The sequence below is a fragment of the Pyrus communis genome, chromosome 1 (assembly GCF_041283825.1).
Source record: "Pyrus communis isolate YQ-2024b chromosome 1, ASM4128382v1, whole genome shotgun sequence".
In the NCBI taxonomy this organism is placed as follows: domain Eukaryota; kingdom Viridiplantae; phylum Streptophyta; class Magnoliopsida; order Rosales; family Rosaceae; genus Pyrus; species Pyrus communis.
Window position 1 is genome coordinate 3,643,958 of NC_142565.1, and position 21,490 is coordinate 3,665,447.

General features: G+C 36.9%; 3 protein-coding genes and 1 pseudogene across 3 annotated transcripts; all 4 read right to left on the minus strand.

The window, feature by feature from the left end:
- Positions 1-3,484: 3,484 nt before the first annotated feature.
- On the minus strand, positions 3,485-6,663 carry LOC137720475 (putative glycerol-3-phosphate transporter 1). Its single transcript, XM_068459548.2, has 3 exons — positions 6,342-6,663; positions 4,421-5,465; positions 3,485-4,289 (listed from the first exon to the last, which is right to left on the minus strand). The coding sequence occupies exons 2-3, from the start codon at positions 5,412-5,414 to the stop codon at positions 3,727-3,729; spliced, it is 1,557 nt and encodes a 518-aa protein (XP_068315649.2). The 5' UTR covers positions 5,415-5,465; positions 6,342-6,663; the 3' UTR covers positions 3,485-3,726.
- Positions 6,664-15,733: 9,070 nt separating this feature from the next.
- On the minus strand, positions 15,734-17,212 carry LOC137721158 (F-box/kelch-repeat protein At1g57790-like). The gene is made up of 2 exons (XM_068460267.2): positions 17,203-17,212; positions 15,734-16,839 (listed from the first exon to the last, which is right to left on the minus strand). Exons 1-2 carry the CDS (start codon positions 17,210-17,212, stop codon positions 15,734-15,736), a joined length of 1,116 nt encoding a protein of 371 aa, XP_068316368.2.
- A 1,232-nt stretch (positions 17,213-18,444) lies between these two features.
- On the minus strand, positions 18,445-19,776 carry LOC137721159 (putative F-box protein At1g65770; annotated as a pseudogene).
- Positions 19,777-20,794: 1,018 nt separating this feature from the next.
- On the minus strand, positions 20,795-21,226 carry LOC137721162 (heat shock 22 kDa protein, mitochondrial-like). The gene has a single exon (XM_068460270.2). The coding sequence runs from the start codon at positions 21,224-21,226 to the stop codon at positions 20,795-20,797; it is 432 nt and encodes a 143-aa protein (XP_068316371.2).
- Positions 21,227-21,490: the final 264 nt, after the last annotated feature.

Below are 21,490 nucleotides of genomic sequence, written 5' to 3' on the forward strand. Positions count from 1 at the left end.
TTATTATCGGCCTATGACATTTCTTCCCTTGGTCTGGCATTCTGTTGAGAAGGTTCTTCCTTTTCACAGTTGTATTTGTTACGCTGACTGCAATTATTCATTTTTGGTGTCTAGCTTTGCCAAGGATCACGTTGGCTGATGGCAACTAACTGTCTGTGTTGTGTTATAATGTCTTAATGACGCTTAAACGCAGCCAGTAGGATTAATAGCGTTTCTGCATATCACAGCTGGAAAATTTTTGGTAGGGTAAGAACTATTAGGGACTGCAAGCGTTCCTCACGTGGCTGTCTACTACTGTCAGGAAGGTTTCGTTTAGCAGTTGGTGATTTATTCAATTTGGAGTGATAAATTACAGGATCTTCCGGAATGAATCTGTCCCGCCTTAGGCGGTGTTGAATTCCTCATTTTAATTCCTCCTTCTAGCCGTGATGTTTTTTCTGCCTCGTTTGGCTGTGTTTCTCTGCTTGATCTTATCCTTCCTGCTAGTGTTTTTTCTTCCTGCTGGTGCAGTTTTCTTCTGTTGCTCCTGCAGTCTTGGGCATTCCGTTGTATTTCATCCTAAATGGGCTGTATAACATCCAAACCAACATGACCCTTGTTGGCCCAGCCCGCTGATGGATTTATCTGATTGGCCCCGGTCGCGTGTTGCTTTTGTTTGCTCAACACTTGCAGACGGACAAAATGGAAGTGTGAAAATAGCTATCCATTGCGACGGACAAAGTTAGGTCAGAAAATACTTATAAAATAATCGGCTTCTATATCGTTTGTGGTTCAGACTCATTTTGAATCTCATTAGTAAATACTTAAAGAGGGTTATTAATTTAATCTTAGTGCTGGAATTGTGATATGATCATCGCCTTGGTAAGCTATTGCCTCACCAACTAGTTAATCAAACGCGAGCCCCTCCTCGGGCGGATTTCTCCTTTTGCTCCTCAGCCTACGGGGCATTAGCAGCCGTTTCCATCTGTTGTTCCCCTCCCAAGGGCAGGTTCTTACGCATTACTCACCCATCCGCCATTGGAAACACCACTTCCTGTCCGACTTGCATGTGTTAAGCATGCCGCTAGCGTTCATCCTCAGCCAGGATCGAACTCTCCATGAGATTCATAGTTGCATTACTTATAGCTTCCTTGTTCGTAGACAAAGCGGATTCGGAATTGTCCTTCATTCCAAGGCATAACTTGTATCCATGCGCTTCATATTCGCTTGGAGTTCGCTCCCATAAATATAGCCATCCCTACGCCCTCACGTCAATCCCACGAGCCTCTTATCCATTCTCATTCAATCACGGCGGGGAAGCAAGTAAAAATAGAAAAACTCACATTGGGGTTAGGGATAATCAGGCTCGAACTGATGACTTCCACCACGTCAAGGTGACACTCTACCGCTGAGTTATATCCCTTCCCTTGCCTTGCCCCCCATCGAGAAATAGAACTGACTAATCCTAAGGCAAAGGGTCGAGAAACTCAATGCCACTATTCTTGAACAACTTGGAGTCGGGCCTTCTTTTCACACTATTACGGATACGAAAATAATGGGGAAAATTGGATTCAATTGTCAACTGTTCCTATCGGAATCGGAAATAGGATTGACTATAGATTCGAGCCATAGCACATGGTTTCAGAAAACTGTACGATTTTCCCGATCCAAATGAAGTAGGTTTTACATGAAGAAGATTTGGCTCAATATGTTCTATTCTATACGGGTAGGGGAAGAGCTCGAGTCGGTATTCTTAAAAAAAAAAAAAAAAATAGAGAAATCAGAACCAAGTCCAGATGATACGGGTCAACTCCTTTTCTTACCCCAAAGATCTTGCCATTTCCAAAGAAACTGGAGTTACATCTCTTTTCCATTTCCGTGCAGCTAAGTTTGTGGTTCATATAAATCGGATTAGTAAATGGTTAAAGAGGTTATTAATTTGATCTTAGTGCTTGAATATTTAATCGATTTGCGGAGAAATCAGTATGACACTATCTTATTTGTGGTGGATAAGAAAGTGGAATTGGATTTGATTTAAGTTTAATCGAGGAATTAATTATGTGATTCGTGTGGTTTATTAGGTGAGGCAAGGGCAGATTTTTCAATATGTCGCGAATACAGTTCGGTACACTACATATTACAGTATAAGTAGTTGGAATTATTTTTGAAGTACCAATGATTTATATTATGATACTTGATGTACCAAACAGTGCTCTCGACAAACTTAAAAATCTCTCGGGATGCAACAAACATGTTAGAGAAAACGTAGCAAAACACAACACTATACCAAGGAAAATTGTCCGTCGCCATCACTAGACCATTATTATTGAGATGCAATTGTCACCGATGGGCTCCGCACCAAACTTTTATAAATTTTCTTTCCTTTTAAAGTCAGCCATCCCTTCAGGCAGTATTTTTTTTAAAAGGGCTCAAGCGCCTTTCACTTGAGAAGTGCTTTCTGTATAAGCGTTTGCTGAGTTTGTATTCAAATGCTTATGAGCATATGTGATTTCCACATGAACAATTGAACTTTGTATAGAAGTTTTGATGTAATTCTAATGAAAGCGCTTCCAACAAAACACTTGTGAGCATACGTGCTTTTCGCAAAAGAACTTCCGAACTACCCGTCATTTAGTATATTACTAGCCAGGGGAGCATAAGGGAAATTGGGGTTGTGCAACATTATACTTTTTTCGTATATCCAAAACACTACCGCGTATTTCACTACACGTATAAATATATTCTTTATTATTAAATTTTAGAAATGAGACATAATAACTATATCGTTTACACATATTATAATACGTGAAATAAGAACATCATAGAACAGAATTTTCGATATCCACGAAGATTTCTCCATACATAAAAGTCTGCCATCAAACAAATAAGGGAGCGTATTTGAATCCGAAAATAGCGACACTCAAAGTAGATGAAAAATTCATCATCTTTTTCTTCAAAGTCGTTGTCAAGACTGACTTTTAAGGAGGGCCTATAATATAGACTTACTAGCACCAATAATCTCCCTCCAACCGTTCTTGTAGTTGCATGGCAAATGGATTACCTGCCTACCATTCCCCTTCCCAAAACCCAAAGGATTTCAGGTTCTTGTGGTTGTGGTGAGCATTTAGCTATGCTAAAAGTTTCTTTGGTCCCCCCACACACAGCAAAGAGCACAAGCTTCCAGTGGCCCTTATTACTCCTCAGGATCTAAAGCTCCTTCCCGTACAGTCAATTTCTGCGGCCGCAATCGGACGCTACTATTGTGATGATATCTTAAGTCAATTATGCAACAGCATGAGAAAAAGTTGGACATATTGCCTTGATTAGCTTGAAAACTCTGTCATAGTGATATTTTTCGGTTATCTTCTAAGTTCTAAGAGAAGAACATTTCCCGACCATTGTCGCCCTGCATATGGATGCTTCAGTGTTTGAGCAACCAGATACTTCAAAGACGTTTCCTGAACCAGTTTTTCAAGCACAAAAAAGAAGCAGCCAACAAATGGAATTTTCGGTTCCGGGATGACTTAATTTGTCATCCTCCCCAATCATGAAGTAATTATATTCACAAAACGTACAAACAATGTACAAACATGTAATACAAAGACACAACACCCCTTCCTTCTTCCCCTTCCCCTTCAATTTGAGGTACAACTGGGGAGAAGGTTTAGGATAAAACCTCTACTTCCTATGACTATGGAGGACCGTCGCCTCTTCATTAAAAAACCAGGTTCTTCTCCTCTATAATTATCACACATCGATTGCTGCAGGTTGAGGCCGTGATGCAGACCCTTGCGATCTTGATTCTTCAATCTTTGCAGCAACTTCGGCCACAACAAGCCTAGTCAGAAGCAGCCCTGCAATCAGAGCTGCTCCCATCAGCATTGTGAAAACTGCACTCCAGCTTATGGCTGAAATGTAGCCAGTCAGCAACGGTCCAATGGCAGCCCCAACGGACCCTGTTCCATCTATGATTGCTGTCACGGTCGCCAATGCCCTCGAGTTCCCACGCAATGAGCTGTGTGTTCCGAGATCAGCTGAGACGGCAGTTGTTATTAGAGCATATGGCCCGTTCACAAACATGCCAGTGATGAACATGAGTGCAATGTTCAGAGTTATGGATATGTGTCCATAGCTTCGGTAGAAAAAGAGAGCAGGGATAGCACAGTACATGAAACTTGCAGCTGTTATGGCTCTGGCTCCTAAGCGGTCAGATATATGGCCGGCAAGGATTCCCCCAAGAACACCTCCAACATCGAACAATGTGGATAAGTTACCAGCTGCTTCACTGGATAAATACTTTCCATCGATAGCTGCAACATGTATAAACAATTAATGTAAGTCAATAACAAGACTCGATACAAAGGATTATGACATACACTTAAAAGCAAATTGAGAAATGCTCTTAACACAACAACAAATTCAAAACAGCAAGGTAAAGTACCTGTGTTAGTAATGTAGAAAGGAAGCCAGTATAGAAATGTATAAGCAACCAGTTTTGAAAAGAAGAGGCATAGAGCGAAAGGAGCAACTCCGGGAATTTTCCAAGCTTCTATGAACCCGACAGCGCTCTCCTGCACTTTTGCCTCTGGTTCCAACAATGGTTCCGTTACTCCTTCCCCGATTTTCTTGGGAGAGTGCAATTCATCTTCTTCACTGGCTCCAACATCCTCCGGACTAACAGGCAAGAACAGAAAAACCACCACACCAACAGTAGCGATTATAAGACCCGGAACTACAAAGGACCAGCCCCACCCGTATCCCAGTAGGGCTGAAGCAACCAAAGAACCTGTAATGTTCCCAACAGAAGTGTGAGCATTCCATATACCCATAATCAGCCCTCTCTTCTTCTTCCCAAACCAATTACCAACAACTGCAACTACTGAAGGCCATCCGGTCGATTGGAACAAACCAGCAAGCATTTGAACGCCGAGGAAGTAATAGAAGGTGTGAATATTTGCCCAATATCCAACTCCAAATGCTGCAGTAAACACCCCTGCTCCCACCATTCCGATTGTTAGGAAGATTCGTAAATTCGTTCTATCACCCAAGTGTCCGGAGAAGTACATTCCTATGGCATACACAGCCAGGAAAGCTAGGTCTACTTCACCAAGCAAGGCTGTGCCATCTGATCCATCAAATGGGGCCCATCCATCTCCAAGAACCCAAGAAAACCTTCTGCTTTCATCTGGCTTACTTAAGTAACTCATCCTCCATGGCCAAGACCTTAAGCTCGTAACCGAAGATTCGGGATCAAGAGTACTCTTGACCACACTTGTGGTTTTTCGAGCAGCGTGGTAGCTAGCATACGCTACAAATGTAACAACCAGAACAATGGCTTGGTGGGTTTTGTAGGAAAGGGGTGATCTCTTTATGTGCTCTACTAACCGAATTCCCGGGGGCTTGCTGTAACTTGTCTCAGGTTCCGGCTCTGACATTGAACCCAAGTAATTGATTTCTACCTCCTCTTATCAACTAAAACCTTCAAGCTAGAGAGAAAAAACAAGAAAGAGTGAGTCAAGCAGCATACAAACTTGTAAATCCAAAAAACAACTACAGACTATTAGTATGCTAAAATCCAGTAATATATTCAGATTAGGAAATTTAACCAATGAGATTACCAATTGCTATGATTTAATAAACTACAGATTCATATAAAATAGCTCAAAGTTTCATCATATGTTGAGTGGGAGGAACATGCTCAAACCTATCAATTCCATGATTCCTAACTTCCAAACATTCTTGACAAAGTTTCAATTCAGCAGGAAATCCCCAAACCCTATACTTTTGTCAAACACCTTCGGTAGTAGCCACAATTCCAGTAGAAATTTATATAATTGGAACAGTAAAAAAACAGATGTACAAATAATCCTGAGAAAACTTTCAAAAATCAATTAAATCCAACTTGAAGAGGCAGATGTGCTAAAACAATATGCCCCTCAAACTAAACAGAATTACAGGGGAAATTTTTTTATAAATTTAATCCAAAAAAATAAAAAATAAAGTAATAATCTTTTCAACAATCAGGACAAACCCCATTAATTAATTTCTCCTTTCAAAGACGTTTACCGGAAAATTGAAAACCTTCCACCTTCTGACCAACAAGAACAGAAGAGTAACGAAACGAAACGGTCAAAAAATTTATCCTTTGCCCAACAAAAGTGGATATTTGAACAACAACCCATTCCTCAAATTTCTTCCTTAGATATAATTAGAATCAATATTCTGAAACCCAAAATTTAAAAACAATCCAGAATGATAAAGGGATCAATAGATAACTGAGAGGAAGAAAAACGGTCATAAAATTTGAAAAAGAACAACACCCAGATGGAAATTGCATGAAAGTACACTGCTGAGGAACATACCTATCAGTAGATCCGAGCTTCGTCGGAACTGTTTTGTGTATTTGAATTTGCAGTGTTTCTCTCCTCCTTCAAATGCTCTATATTTTCGCTTCCGATGGAAGTTGCTTAACGACTGCTTTTGTTTGAGCTCTTGAAGAAAACGCGCAGAGAAAGCAAGCAACGTGAGCTTGGTGGCAATATTATTTTATGTTGTTGAATCCCGAATTTGCCCTCGGTTTCCCTTCTTGGTAGTGTTTCACTGTATTTGGATTCTCGGCTTTGGCAACGGACGTGGGAATTTGTGATGACGAAAATACCCCTTCGTGGGCTAATGAGTTGGTTCAGTCCATTGATTTACACCCTTGAATATATATATATATATATATATTTTTTTTTTTTTTTTTAACTAAAGATATTATCTACATTAAAGGAAGAGGAGTATATTAGTCTCACAATTAATTAGTAATAATGTGGTTTAAATTCGTCTTTGACGATAATCAAAATCTCACTTATAAATTTATAAGTAGAGAGGAATACCAATAAACCATAATACTAAGTGGCACTCTTGAACCTTCTTAATTATAAATTCTTTAAAAACTTGAACCTAGCCAGCTAAGGCCATCTCCAACCGAGAGCTGGCCAGAGGGCTCATTTTAGCCCTCTGGCTCTTCAAGATATTAATATTTTAATGAACAATACAAGGTTATATTTGTCTCTATCTCCAATCGATGGTCAAAGGACCATAGGGCTCATTTTAACCCTATCACAAAAAATCGTCTCCAACCAAGGGCCAAACATAATTTATTATTTAAATTTTAAAACTATAACAACTTAAATTCAAATCCAACAACAACTTAAATTTAAAAACTACAACGGTAACTAGTCCAAAAAACCAAAAACATTAGAACTTAAATTTAATGAATGGTTTATGTATTTATAGGAAGAAAAAAAATAGAATTTTTAAGGATTAAAAAAAAAAAAATTGGCCCAAAAAACCAAAATAAATAAATTGAATACAACGGCTAGCTAACTAACGTTGTATTCAAATTTTTTTTTTTAAGCAATCTGCAGGATTGTTTTATTTTCTAGCCAGCCCTTTGGCCCTTTTAAATTCCATGGGGCCCTTCAGATTCCACAAGCCCTCTGGCCTAGCCCTCAGTTGGAAACAATTTTTAGGTTATTTTCGACCCTCTGGACCCTTCGGTTGAAGATGATCTAAGACGACGAGCTTCATCTCTATATCTAAGTTTGTAAGTTTTCGTTCGTTACTCAGATTAGTTAAAATATCGATTTTCTAACAAGAAAAAACATATGTTCTCTAGTTTTGTGAAGCAGAATATTAACATTGGGAATGGTTTGAAAAATTAGGTTATAACTAGATAAATTTAAGTTTTAAAGACTTGATTTATGCAAGTTAAATTGTGTGTTCAATTTCGCTTGTATAATAAAACGTAACTATTTGTATTGAAAACGTAACATATTTTTATAGTTCTAGACTTCAAAAATTAATTTAATTTATCTTATTTATTGTCTCTAATATTATATTAAGGGGTGTGTTATCCACATATCCCATTTTACTTCTCACATATCCTTTGATAATTTATGTCCATTGATCTTCTTCAATTCATCCGATCCGATGACCGAAAATTAAAAAAGTATATGAGAAGTAAAATAGAATGTGTGGATATCATACCTCTATATTAAACATACTTCTTACCCATACATTTGTATATCTTACCAAGCAACGAAAATCACTTACCATAGATTGCATCATCATCATCATCATTATTATTTTATTATTATTATTATAAAGCCAAATAAAAAATGTTAGCATAAAAACATGCAGTTGTGTGTACACTTGTGAAAAAATTCATATTTAATCTCGATTATTTCAAGTGGTTTATTGGTCATCTGTTAGAGACGATTTTCGGATTATTTTTAGCCATCTGATTCTCTAGATCTTTTGGTTGAAGATGGTCTAAAGTAAATGACCTATATATTGGAAGTCACTCGTCTTTTAAAAAGCTTTTAGCTTACCCACCAAGCCAAGCCAATCCGTTATAAATATATTCCTAGTATATATTCTCATGTTATACACCGAAACATGAGAGTTTTGGTGGTGCAAATTGAACAAAATTCATCTGGACATTATCATCGATCAACATCTTTCATCATCCCTTCCTTTTCTTTAGGGCTTATTCTTATGCTGGGGTTCGTTTGATATATTTAGGGGCATCACTTTGCTTAAAGCAAAGGCTTGTAAAAAAAAAAAAAAAAAATTACAATTGCCAATTCCGTGAGTAAAGTAGTAAATAATTTAGCTACAGCCATCATTTTATAAAATTAAATAATCGAATCTAAGATGAATATTGTACAATTTTTATATTATGGGCTAATTTGAAAGTGTTTTTTAAAATGACTAAAAACGTTTTTTGTGAAATTGATTTTGGATTCCAAAATCACTTTTGTGTTTTTTCATAATCCATTAGGATTTTTAGTAAAAATTGGTTTTAAAAACATTTTCACCAAATACACTTTTAGTCTTTTTAAAAGAACTTTCAAACTTACCTAAAAAAGCACAATGGCATACACACATCAATCCAAGATTTCCAATTCATAGTTTAACATGAATATTACATTGGTTGCTTTTTTTTTTTTTCTTTTTTTTTCTTTCTTTTTCTTTTTTTCTTTTCACAAATGGAATGAATTTGTAACGTATCTATTAAAAAAATGTTATTCTTTCTTAGGAACTCTTTATTAGATTGTGGTGTACATATACAATATGCAAACACAAATAAAAGAAAGTGAATGTTCGATTTCATTTTCATTGTGCCCACATTGCAATTTTATAAAACGAATTGAACTCATATCGTAAGTAAATTATTTTACAATTGGTGGTCATGTATTATAATTTTGTTCACCCTCCAAACACCTAGAAAGCTCCAAAGCCTTGCTCTTTTTCGCCCTAAAAACATTAAAACCAATAACTTTTGAAGAAGATACAAAACAAGAGAAATGTTAAGGTGACTCTCTCAAAGTGTTACTCTCTATGGAGTCTCTGTCACCTCATTGTTTAACGCTAGTTTTTGTGCCGATATTATAAAACATTGTGTAAAAAACATAAAATGGCAGATAATCAACAAAAGATCTCATTTTTGAGAGACTCTTCTTACAATTTCTCTGTAGGACAGTGTGATCTCACAACCTACACAAGTGAATAAAGAACAAATTGCAGGGCTTGTGCCCTATTTTTTTACATCCTCGAGAAAGCAACCGATCGCTGCCTAAAACAGAGAAAATGTGAACCTGAAGCCGGCATTCATCGACTAAGGGCAATTTCGTTAAATTGCTCAAAAACCACCACCTCAAACAGCGTGGCAAAAGCGTAATTCCAACAACGCAGTAGCGCTGCAATCGCCAACCCACTGTCCTACTACAATACAAATAAGCTGCAGGCGGATCATGAAAACGGGATATTCGCATATCCAAATGGAATTATACCTTGACGTGCTGGTATATACTCTCTCCGACATTCCGGGGCCTATAAAGATAGCGCGTAAGATGCAAATTACTCAATGATATGTCATCAATAAGAATGTGCATATTTAAGTTAGAATTTATAAATTAACATGCATAAATTCTTTTGTTTATATTCATAAACATATAAATTTCGAATTTCCCCGTGCAAAAAAAAAATACTTGAAATTTGGGACCTCCAATTCTTAAGTTAAAATTTCAAATAGATAGGTGTTATTTCCAAATTTCTATGAATAAGAGTTTAAAAATAAAAAATTCCTTACTCAAACTCCATTTTTCTTTGAAGTTAACCAAATAAGAAAATTAACAAATTCTACAAAATAAATTTTGTCATTTCAATTTTGAGCATTTTAAAATTCTTTAGTAATTTTAAAATTTCTCATCCAATCAGAGTGTTAATTTTCAAAATTTTGTTTACAAATTACAAATTTAGTCTCGTTAATGACCTTTATTCGTAATGTGTCTTTATCATATAATTTAATGGAACTGTTATTGTCTTTTTAAAAATTTATTTGCATTTTTCACGAGTTTATTTTGTTTTTTCTTCTAAATATGGAATGTGACATCCCACATCGCTCAGGGGAGTGATCATTATATGTATATTCTCATCCCTACCTAGCACGAGGCCTTTTGGGAGCTCACTGGCTTCGGGTTCCGTAGGAACTTCGAAGTTAAGTGAGAAAGGGGGCTAGAGCAATCCCATGATGGGTGACTCACTGGGAAGTTGCTCGTGAGTTCCCAAAAACAAAACCGTGAGGGAATGGTAAGCCCAAAGAAGATAATATCGTGCTACGGTGGTGGAGCGGGCCCGGGAAGTGATCCGTCCCGGGCCTGGATGTGACAATTGGTATCAGAGCCTAACTCTAGACGTGGTGTGCCGACGAGGACGTCGGGCTCCTAAAGGAATGGATTATGACATCCCACATCGCCTAGGGGAGTGATCCTTATATGTATATTCTCATTTCTACCTAGCACGAGGCCTCTTGGGAGCTCACTGGCTTCGGGTTCCGTAGGAACTACGAAGTTAATCTAGAAGGGGGCTAGAGCAATCCCATGATGGGTGACCCACTAGGAAGTTGCTCGTGAGTTCCCAAAAACAAAACCGTGAGGGAATGATAAGCCCAAAGCGGACAATATCGTGCTACGGTGATAGAGCGGGCCCGGGAAGTGATCCGCTCCGGGCGAGGATATGACGTGGAAGGTGTGGAGTGAAAAATGAGAATTTACAATGCTGATAGCAATTCCCTAATTTAATTATCGGATATATCTCAACGGCATGGATTATGAATAACATATCTTTATCGTATAAATTTTATTGTCAAAATTGTTTAACTTTTAATTATAGCTTGAAAATCATTCTTTCATTTATTTGAATTGATGGTCATATAGTGTCTCAAATAAATAAATAGTTATCATATAGTTTAATAAATAAATAGTTATTAAATAAATAAAAATATATATTTTATTGTCAAAATTGTTATTGGAACTTAAAAATTTTATTTTGCAATCTTCGTAAATGTTTTTTTTTTTTTTTTTTTTTTAAATTTGAAGTGCAAAATGAGAATTTTGGAATATGAGTAACAATTCCCTTATTAATAATGGAGTTTTATCATATAATTTAATTATCAGATATATCTCACAAGCATGGTTATGAACGTATATTTACTGTGTAAATTTCATTGTTGGAATTGTTTAACATTTAATTATAGCTTGAAAATCATTCTTACATTTATTAAAAACGATGATCATTTAGTTGTTTAAAAATATCAAATAAATGAACAGTTTATTAAATATTTGTGACTTGTTATTCACATTGTGAATTTATTTCAATTTAAATGCATAAAGATTTCTAATTGAATTTTTTTTTTCTTCTAATCATAATCTTCTAATAAAAATTAAAACGTCAAAAAATTTTAATTATAAAATTTATACAATAAAAATACTTTATTTAAGCACAAAGTTAATATGTTTTTTTTTATGGGAACTTTAACAAAAAACTCCCAGTACTGTTTACTTTAACGAAAAACCATATTTTTACACTAAAAAATCAATTCTAGTACTATTCATTTTGCCATTTATTCTGTCGTTATCGTTAAAACTCAAAGTTTTCAAACCCTTTTAATTAGTTTTTTTTTTTTTTTTAATATGTTAATTGTCCTTAAAAGTTAATCCACGTCGCCAGCCAACACATGCTCAGATGACGTGGCGAAGTCGATGTTAATGGATGACGGTTTAAAGCCACTAAAACGATGGCGACACGCTTGGGCCATGCAGGAACGTTCGTCTGCGTCAGGGAAATTTTTTTTATTGTGTTTAAAACACGAGTGATATATCACATGTTTTTATATAAATTGTGGAAAAATTTATTTTTTAAGTTATTAACTTTTAAACACATATATTCCATAATTACTATAATAACACAGTATACCATCTTATATTTCGATCATACTGTACATCATCAGGACAATTGGTACGATTCTGGAGGAGAGGCGCATAGAAGTTTCCTTCTTTTTGTTTCCACGTTTCGGAAGTGTTTCGGACTGGATTGGATTATAATTTGGGGCCCAACTATTATAGTCACTAGTCCTTTGTTACAAATGAGGATTATCTCTGGATTATCCTTGTGAGGATTTTCGGGTTTTTCTAATCATATTTATTTATTATATATCATACGGCTAGAAATTGTTGTAAATATTTTTATTTAAAATTAAATATAATTAGTATCTGACGAAAATTGACTACATGACATAAAATAAACGGATATGATTGGAGGATCCTGAAATCCTCACAAAGGGGATCCTCATTCCTTTGTTACTATCAGATTAATTGCTTGTCCGATAGGCTAGCAATTTATGTTCACAAATTATAGTGGTTTTTTTTTTCTTTTTAATTTTTTGGCAAATATACTACCACAATCTAGTGTTATTCCTCTTTACTTATTTTGTAAATAAGAGGACTTAGGTTCGATTATCATCAAAGGAGAATTTGAAAAACAGATAATATTGTTTGTTAATTAAACAAATTTGCCAAATATTGCAAATTGTCTTATTGTTATAGAGATTGGATTTTTGTTGGATGATGAGGGGAATATTTGACTTCTGATTCATAAATGATATTTATGTACAAGAGAATGGGAAATAAAAATTTTGGTGTTGTGTGTTTGGAACTAAGATACTCTCCAGATCTCTGTGTCCAGAGCTGATGGATTCAAAGATTTGAACTATTCATTTTAAATTTTGTAGTTCTCATTAGTTCATCTCACTAGTTCACCTTACACAAGCCAAGGACTCAAATCCCTCTTCTTCTCTCTCTACGAGGAAATGGACCCTCAGAGGACAAAAGGACGCAGTAGAAATTTGCAAATTTGGCGTCGGAAAGAGCAAGTAGTCACGAGTCAAACTACCCATTAGTCTGTGACATATGATAGATTTTAGTCATCCAAAGTTGTTTCAGCAACCAAAACAGTGTTTACAATTTCGCAAATTAGAATCGGACTTTTCGGTTTCTATCTGATTAATGATTATTTAACGTCATTTTAATTCCTAGAATCCTTTGAGTGGTTGTAATATTTTGTTCAAATATTAGTTGTACAACAACCCTTTGGAATTTCTCTCAAAATCTAGTGGACTCCAGACCTTGTTCTTCAAGGGATGACGTTGGTAACCCTTTTGATTGTTTCATGGTGGTCATCAAAACGCATTTGTTAGTTATTACTGCAACTTTTGTTAGGGTTGTTGAACTTGTTTCTTTAACACGTAATGAGATCAATTGTGAGCGTGTATTTTGTACTGTAACAAAAAACGAAAGGACTTTGGAGCCGTATGAGAGCGCTTAATCCAAACTTCTGTGTAAAGTAACAAGGTTCTGCACCTCCCCTAACTCAGAAGCACGATCCTGAAGAAATATTCGTGGAACTAAATTTTTTCTGTCAAACGCTAGATTTTGTTAGATTATATGTTAGATTAGCCACTGATGGGGTTTGAACCCACGTTGTTATGCAAGAACTTAACACATTTCCATCATTGTAGTAAATGACCACTTGCTCGTGAAACTAAATTGAGTGGTCGAATTCTACAATTCTAAGTTGGGAGCTGCACAAAGAAATCTCCAAATTTTACTTAACTGATAACTAGCTTCTGTCTGGTAAACAAACGTTCACACATGCACAGAAACACAAGCATAAATAGACGAGTACAAAACCTTCTTCTCCTTTTCGATCTCTGATGCAGCTCCAGCCACTCCAACCAAAGACTTCGCACTCTGTCGGATGAACACTTAAAACAATGGAAAGAAAAGCACCGTCTTAGATGCATGATCTAATTAAGCTTTTAAGTTTTAACATTCTAAGCTGGCGGTGCTTCTTCTGCATGCACATTCAAAAATTTTAAGCAAAAGCACACAAATTTTACATCTGTGGGCATCAACAAAATCACTTCGGATTCAAAAGTGCTTTTTATTGCTTCAAAAATCAAATATTCCAAACAAATACACAATCAAATGACAACCCAAATACCCAAGTATCAAAAAGGAACAAAATTCAAGATAAAATCAAGGTTCACACATACGTCTCAGGGTCCGAATAACCCGGCAGCCGGCTCCGATGTCTGCAATGGAGCTCCGTATCCATAACAGCAAATGAAATTTTACTATATAAAAGAACTGTTCTTGACACTCCAAAATCTTCATTTTGCACTCAGTATTTTTTTCTTTTTAAATATAGAAAGTATAAATTTTAAAATGAGAATTTTAGAGTGCCAATAACAATTCTCTAAATAAATAATAACTACCATTGTTGGTCGTTAAGTTATACATGAGATTGTAGGTGATGATATTGCTCTTGGTGTAGGTGGGAAATGAATAGATCGCGAACCATTTAGATTGCGGGTGAGGGAAATCGACACCATTCATTTTCAAATTACCGTTGTTGGTAAGTTACACGTGATGTAACATCTACTCCTATGTTATTTATGAGATCAATGTAAACCATCAAATTATATTAAATAAATAATAAATTTTCGTTTAGATTATGTTAAGCATGAAGCTTGATCTGTCTTATTTTTTATTTGGAATTTCCCTCCTACATTTTTTATTTGAAATGGGACGACACAGATTTCATTGAAGCCGAGAACAGGCTAATTTGTACAGGGTGAAGCAATATCCTCCACAAGCAAATCACTAATTATAGTAGGAGGTTCATTGCACCATGTACCATCATCTACACAAAGGAGGGAAAATCGAGCTAGTCTATGGGCCACCGAGTTAGCTTGGCGGCGGATGTGGGCTACAACAATTTTAGCGATCAAAGTTGGTAAGAATCCGCATCCTCAATGATAGGCCCCATAGAAGACAATTTCGTCTAAAATTCGTGCATTGTTAAGACAATTAGAAGCGAATCACTTTCAACATTAATCATATTCAAATCCCAACCTACCACCTGCTCAAGACCAGCTCTCATGGCCAGTGCCTCTTATCTGGATACGAGAGAACACGTCCATGAATCTTCACCAACAAAACTTCCTTCAGAGTTCCTCACTGCAATGCCAACTCCACCAACACTGTTTGTTTGATCCCAAGCTCCGTCCACATTAAGCTTGAATCTGCCAGACGGAGGACACACCCATCGATGAATGGCATTCTGTCGACTGGATTGGGGAGGAATGAATTTCCCTCCTTAATTTTACGACATTGGTGGTGGTTCATATCTAAATAATAGTACTATTCATAGGCTTGCAGGACCATGCAAAAGAACCCATCAACAGAGTTGCAAAACACAAAAACAGCAATTCAATAGTGCAGTTACAAGTTAAAACCATAATGTTCCAAATCCGTACATCAAATATATCCAAGAAAACCAAGAAGAACAGAAAATATTGTTCCTACAAATTATAAGTTGGTGCAATCCATATCGGAGATACAACGGTCTTGCTCATCAGAATCCCAGCATCTCTATGGAAAGGATTTTCTAAAAACCTCTTTTCCTCGACGTTGTAGACACCATAATCATAAGCTCCGCGCGGTCCAAACCCTTCTTCAACGCCAACATTATCATGAATGAAGTATATGCAATTTGCTCGACATCCCGACTTTGAAGCACAAACAGATATTGAAGAATTATCACCCACAAACAAAGCAACGTCACCTAAAGTGTTCTTCTCCGTCCACTCACCCTTGCTGATATTTAGTTCAAAGACTGTAATTCTTTTTGTCTCGTGACCGTCAAGACCAACCATGCACCTTTGAACCATCAGTACTGTTTTCTCATTACAAACCACAAAATATCTCGTGACATAACAGTTCTCCCCGTCACATTCACGTCCGACCACTTTCACCGGTGCAACAGACGGAGTAGTAACGTCGAAAGAAAAGACTTTACCATACAAATCCACAGCATAGAATCTGTCTTCAAATTGAACAACTTCTTCAACCGTGCGCCACCATCCTCTGTCAACCTTTTCAAGGATATAAGTCCACTGACTATCTTTGTTGAGTCGAAGAAAAGCCAAGTGGCAGATGCCCTCATATACCACCGTAACAATGCAGTTATCGGCATTTAGTATTGGATCTGCTGAAATTGTAGCCTTGTAGACAAAATAGTTTTCACGTCGAAGCCGAATCAAACTTGGCGGGCTCAGTGGAGGAAGGTGAATTATTTTCTTTTCATCGTTACTAAAGAACGGATTTATTAGCGATACAAGACGATTCTTATCCACAACGATTAACCATCCTTTTGAAGACCCGCAAAATCGTTGTCTTGCCAAATTTAATTGGGTTTTAAGAACTTTGTCATCCACCGGATTGTATAAACTCCACTTGTAATATGATTGAGAAGATATCATGAGCAAAGGGTTTGTCGTCATGGCGCAATAGCTCTGTGTATCCTTCGCAGCCGAACGCCAGGACTTGCAAACAAAGCTAAATTCTTTTGGCGACTCCGTTCTCTCTACAACTAAATTTAAAAGCTCTCTAGGCAACGCAGCCCAATCTGACTCGAACCAAAAGATAAAAAACACAAGTCAGCTGATGATGAAGAATTTGACCAATACAAAAAAGAAAAATTGAAAAACCCTAATGAAACCAGTGTTTGAAATTTCCGACATCCCGGTTAACAATGGAAGAAAAACCCTTATGTTTCGTCTAAATCAGTGTTTGACATTCCAAAGTTTCATTTTAAATTTTCATAATTTTCATCTAAGGCAATCGATATCGATATATCTATCAATATTTTCACAAATTTTTATATCGATATTTTCATTGATACCAATATTTTAAACACTTAACGAAACACAAAAAAAAAAAAAAAAAAAAATTATGTAATCAAATCAACAGTTTCAATAAGAAAACATACCTCGATCCATAGATTCTAGCCCACAAAATAATTTTATTATTTTAATTTTTAACGACGACAACAACAACAACAAAATCTTCTCTCACCAAGTCTGGCTCTTATTTGACAGGAAGAAAAATATATCCGCTAGTTATATACAAAATATTTCCTGATAAAAAAATATATACAAAATATTTGTACTCCGCAAAGGAATAGGATTCCGTGGATAACATTGGGCCTCGGTTGTTCTCGTTTTGTTTTTTGCGATTTTGGCCCATCTGCTTTAAATATTTCGTCCGTGTAATGGCATGTATATTTAGAGTGATACTTAGCTCGCTTCACGGGAAAAATGGTTAAAAAATTAAAATTCAATTCTAGCGGCACGATCTTGAATACTGAGAGTCTGCATAGAAAAGATTTGGAGAGAATCTCAGTTATTCGGAAAACATTCAATCTAGGATTCTCTCCAAATTCATTCCATCTGAATCCTCAAAATCATTCAATCTTATTTGTTCACACGAAAATCGGCCTAAGATCAATAATAAAAATTTTGCCTTCACCTTCTCATGTTCATCTTTTTTCCTCTTCTCTCTCTTTCCTCTCTACCTCCTTAGTCTTTTGTTCTCCATCTCCATCTATCTATTTCTCTCTACAAAATTCGCGATCCAAGAATATTCTAAAGCTCCAGAATTGAGGACTTGGAGAATCCGAATGGAACGGATCAAGAGAGGATCCTATTTCAATATGAAAAAGGTGATCTCAAAAATAAGTTTAATAAAGTTATGAAATCATATAGTCGTAAGAAACTAAATTCAAGTTGGCGGTGTTTCTTCTTCTGCACATTCAAATTTTGTAAGGAAAAGCAAAAATTCTTTACATCAATGGAGCGTCAACAAAATCACTTCATCACTTTCGGACTCAAAATTAAGGTGCTTTTCTTGTTTAAAAAATCAAACATTCCAAATAAATACACAACCAAACGACAACCCAAATACACATAATCTATACCGATGCATACGTCTCCGGCTCCAAATAACCCGGAGCAGCCGGCTCTGAAGTCTGCAATGGAGCTCCGCATCCATAACAGCAAATGAATTTTTTTTATTATATAATTACTGTTGTTGGTCGTTAAGTAACACGTGATGCAACATTTTACCTGATTTTATTTATGAGATGATTGTAATCTAAACCATGAAATGAAAGTATAGTAGATAAATAATCATTTTTGCAAATTACAAATTAAAACCATATTGTTCCAAATCCATATATCAAATATATCCAAGAAAACCAAGAGAAACAAAAAGCCACTGTTTTACAAGTTATAAGTTGGTACGATCCATATCGGAGGTACAACGGTCTCCCTCATTAGAGTCGCAGCATCTCCATGGCAAGGATTTTCCAAAAGCCTCGTTTCTCCTCGACGTTGTAAACACCACAATCATAAGCTCCGGGCAGTTCAAGGCCTCTTTCATCGCGGACATCGTCATTAAAGAAGTATATGCAGTTTGCTCGATATCCCGACTTTGAAGCACAAACAGATCGATATTGAAGAGTTGAAACACACAAACAAAGCAACGTCACCTAAAGTGTTCTTCTCCGTCCACTCACCCTTGCTGATATCTAGTCCAAATACTCTGAATTTTAGTTTCCGATGACCGTCAAAACCATCCCTGCACATTTGAACCATCAGTATTGTTTTCTCGTTAGAAACCACAATATATAACTTATGATAGCCATCCTGCTGCCTTCCACATTCGCGTACAACCACTTTCATACCTGAGATGGACTGATCAGTAGTGATACCACCGTTGTATGTCAACCATTTCTTGGGTATAACTCCACGTACTGTCTTTGTTCAGTCGAATAAAAGCACTGTACATCTCACACCTGACCATAATAATGCAGTTGTCGGCATCTAATATTGGATCCGCTGAAATTCTAGCCTGGTGGACGTAATAAATTTCAGGTTGAAACTGACCCAACTTTGGAGGGTTCAATGGAGGAAGGCGAACTATCGACTTTTCAGTGGTAAGGAAAGGATTTATTAGTGCATGATACAGTTCGATGTCCATTGACAGCGAATAACCATCCTTTTGAAGACCCACAAATTCGTTCATGTCTTCCCAAATTGAATTGTTTTAAGAACCTTCTCAAGGGATTGTCTAAATGCTACTTATCTTTGTCTGTATGAGAAGAAATCAAGATCATTGGTGTTGTCATGACGGCACAATGGGTCTATATATCCTTTTCAGCCGAACGCCATGACTTGCAAACCAAGCTAAATTCTTTTGGCGTCTCCAGTCTCTCTACAACTAAATTTAAAAGCTCTCTAGGCAACGCAGCCCACTCTGACATGAACCAAAAGATAAAAAACACTAGTCAGCTGAGCTGATGATGAAGAATTAGACCGACGTTCCTATATTCTTTGATCAGCGTATACCACTTCACTAACTAAAAAAATATACAAATAAACAGTGTTTTATCTCCTAATCACAAAATATATAAAATTAAAAAACGCTAATTGAACACAAACTAAACAAAAAAATTTATGTAATCAAATCAATAGTTTCAATAAGAAAACGGACCTGGATCCATAGATTCTCTTGGCACTTGAGTAGGGCAGGAGTTGCTGTTAGGGTTTTATTTGACAGGAAGAGAGATCTGCCTCCTCCATCCCCTATTCATACACAAAATATTATACTTCCAAGGGGAATAGGATTCCAATTTCCAAGGCTTAAATTGGACCTCGGTTGTTCTCGTTTTGTTTTTCTGATTTTGGCCCATCTGCTTCATGTAATCCGTCGGTTGCCAGCCGGCCTTTTTGTTGCTTTTTCCGTTTAATTTTGACATTTTAGTGTAACCCATGTATATTTTGAGTGATATACATGTCATCATTCTACAATTACAATTGCATCCGTGACGTTGGCCAATGACGAGTTCGAATCAAGTCATATTATCCGTTTAATTCAGCAGGTTTGACACATATCGATCCGTTAAGATATCGATATATGTCATGAAAACGACACGAATATGGCAAAGGTTTCTCGAGTTTCCTATTTCCTATTTTTAATGTTATAAATTTCTAAGAATTTCAAACATTTTGTCTTAACTTTAGTGTTGATATACAGGTTGAACCCGGGCACACGGTCCTTGTTCATGCAGCAGCTGCTGGATTGGTCATGTGAAAGAAATAACATCGGACCAGAAGCTTGAGGTTGCCTTTGCCTATGATTCTTATCTCCACCGGCTCCTCATGATTCAGTCAAATGCTGCAAAACTCGAACTACTCAACTCCACAATCGAGATCAACTCATACATAACTAATCACTGTTTTGCTAATGTTGCACGTCAAGATTATCATCTGACTGCTAATTACGTTGTAACTCAGCGAAATCACCGCCTAAATGTTGTACAAGGCAGCAACTTGATCTTGTTTAGTTTCGTTATCGCTACCCGATTATAAGCCAACCCAAATCGTAATTAATTCCTGACCTTAATCTCAAACCATGAGCATTCATCCAATCTCAAACCTCAAAGAAACCAATAAGTACGTGTATGTATTTAAAAAGAGCAAGCAATCAATTTACCAATAAGTATATATGTTTCTACAAAACTACTCAACCTTGACATGAATCAACTCAGCCCTGTCCTGTTCGTGGACCTTCGGAACAACCACCTTGAGCACGCCGTTCTTCAGCTCCGCCTTCACGCCCTCGGTCTTGCATAACTCCGGCAGGTGATGGAAGCTGCAGAACCCGCCCTCGCCTTTGATGCTGAGAGTGTTGTCCTCCACATTCACCCACACCTTTACGTCCTCTTTATCAAGCCCCTCCATCTCCATTCGCACGTAATAACCCTCATCCGTCTCGCGCACGTACCAATCCTCGTCTCCATCAATTCCTCCGGGGTTAGAGAAGTACCTCCGGGAGGCAGCAAAGCCCGAGCGGGTGGCTGCAGCGATTGGATTTGGGCGACTGAGGGAGATATCCGCGGCGAGGAACTTGAAGTTGGGGAAAAGTCGCCTGAGGGCAAGCGAGGACGCCATCGGAACTCCAAAGATATAAAAATAGCTTGAAGAGCACGAAAACAAAACCAGATTTAATTTCGAGAGCAAATCTCGCACCGAAATTGGAGGGACGTATTTAAATAAGGGGGCAAAAGTGTGGAGAGCAAGCAAACAAGCCAATTTGGATTTTACCTCTACTTTTACCATTACTTCACAAGGGTTGTAAGCCATATGTTAACGTGATTAAAAATTTGTATGAATAAAGATTCGATAGGGTCGTTGAAATTGTTTTTAAAGAAAATG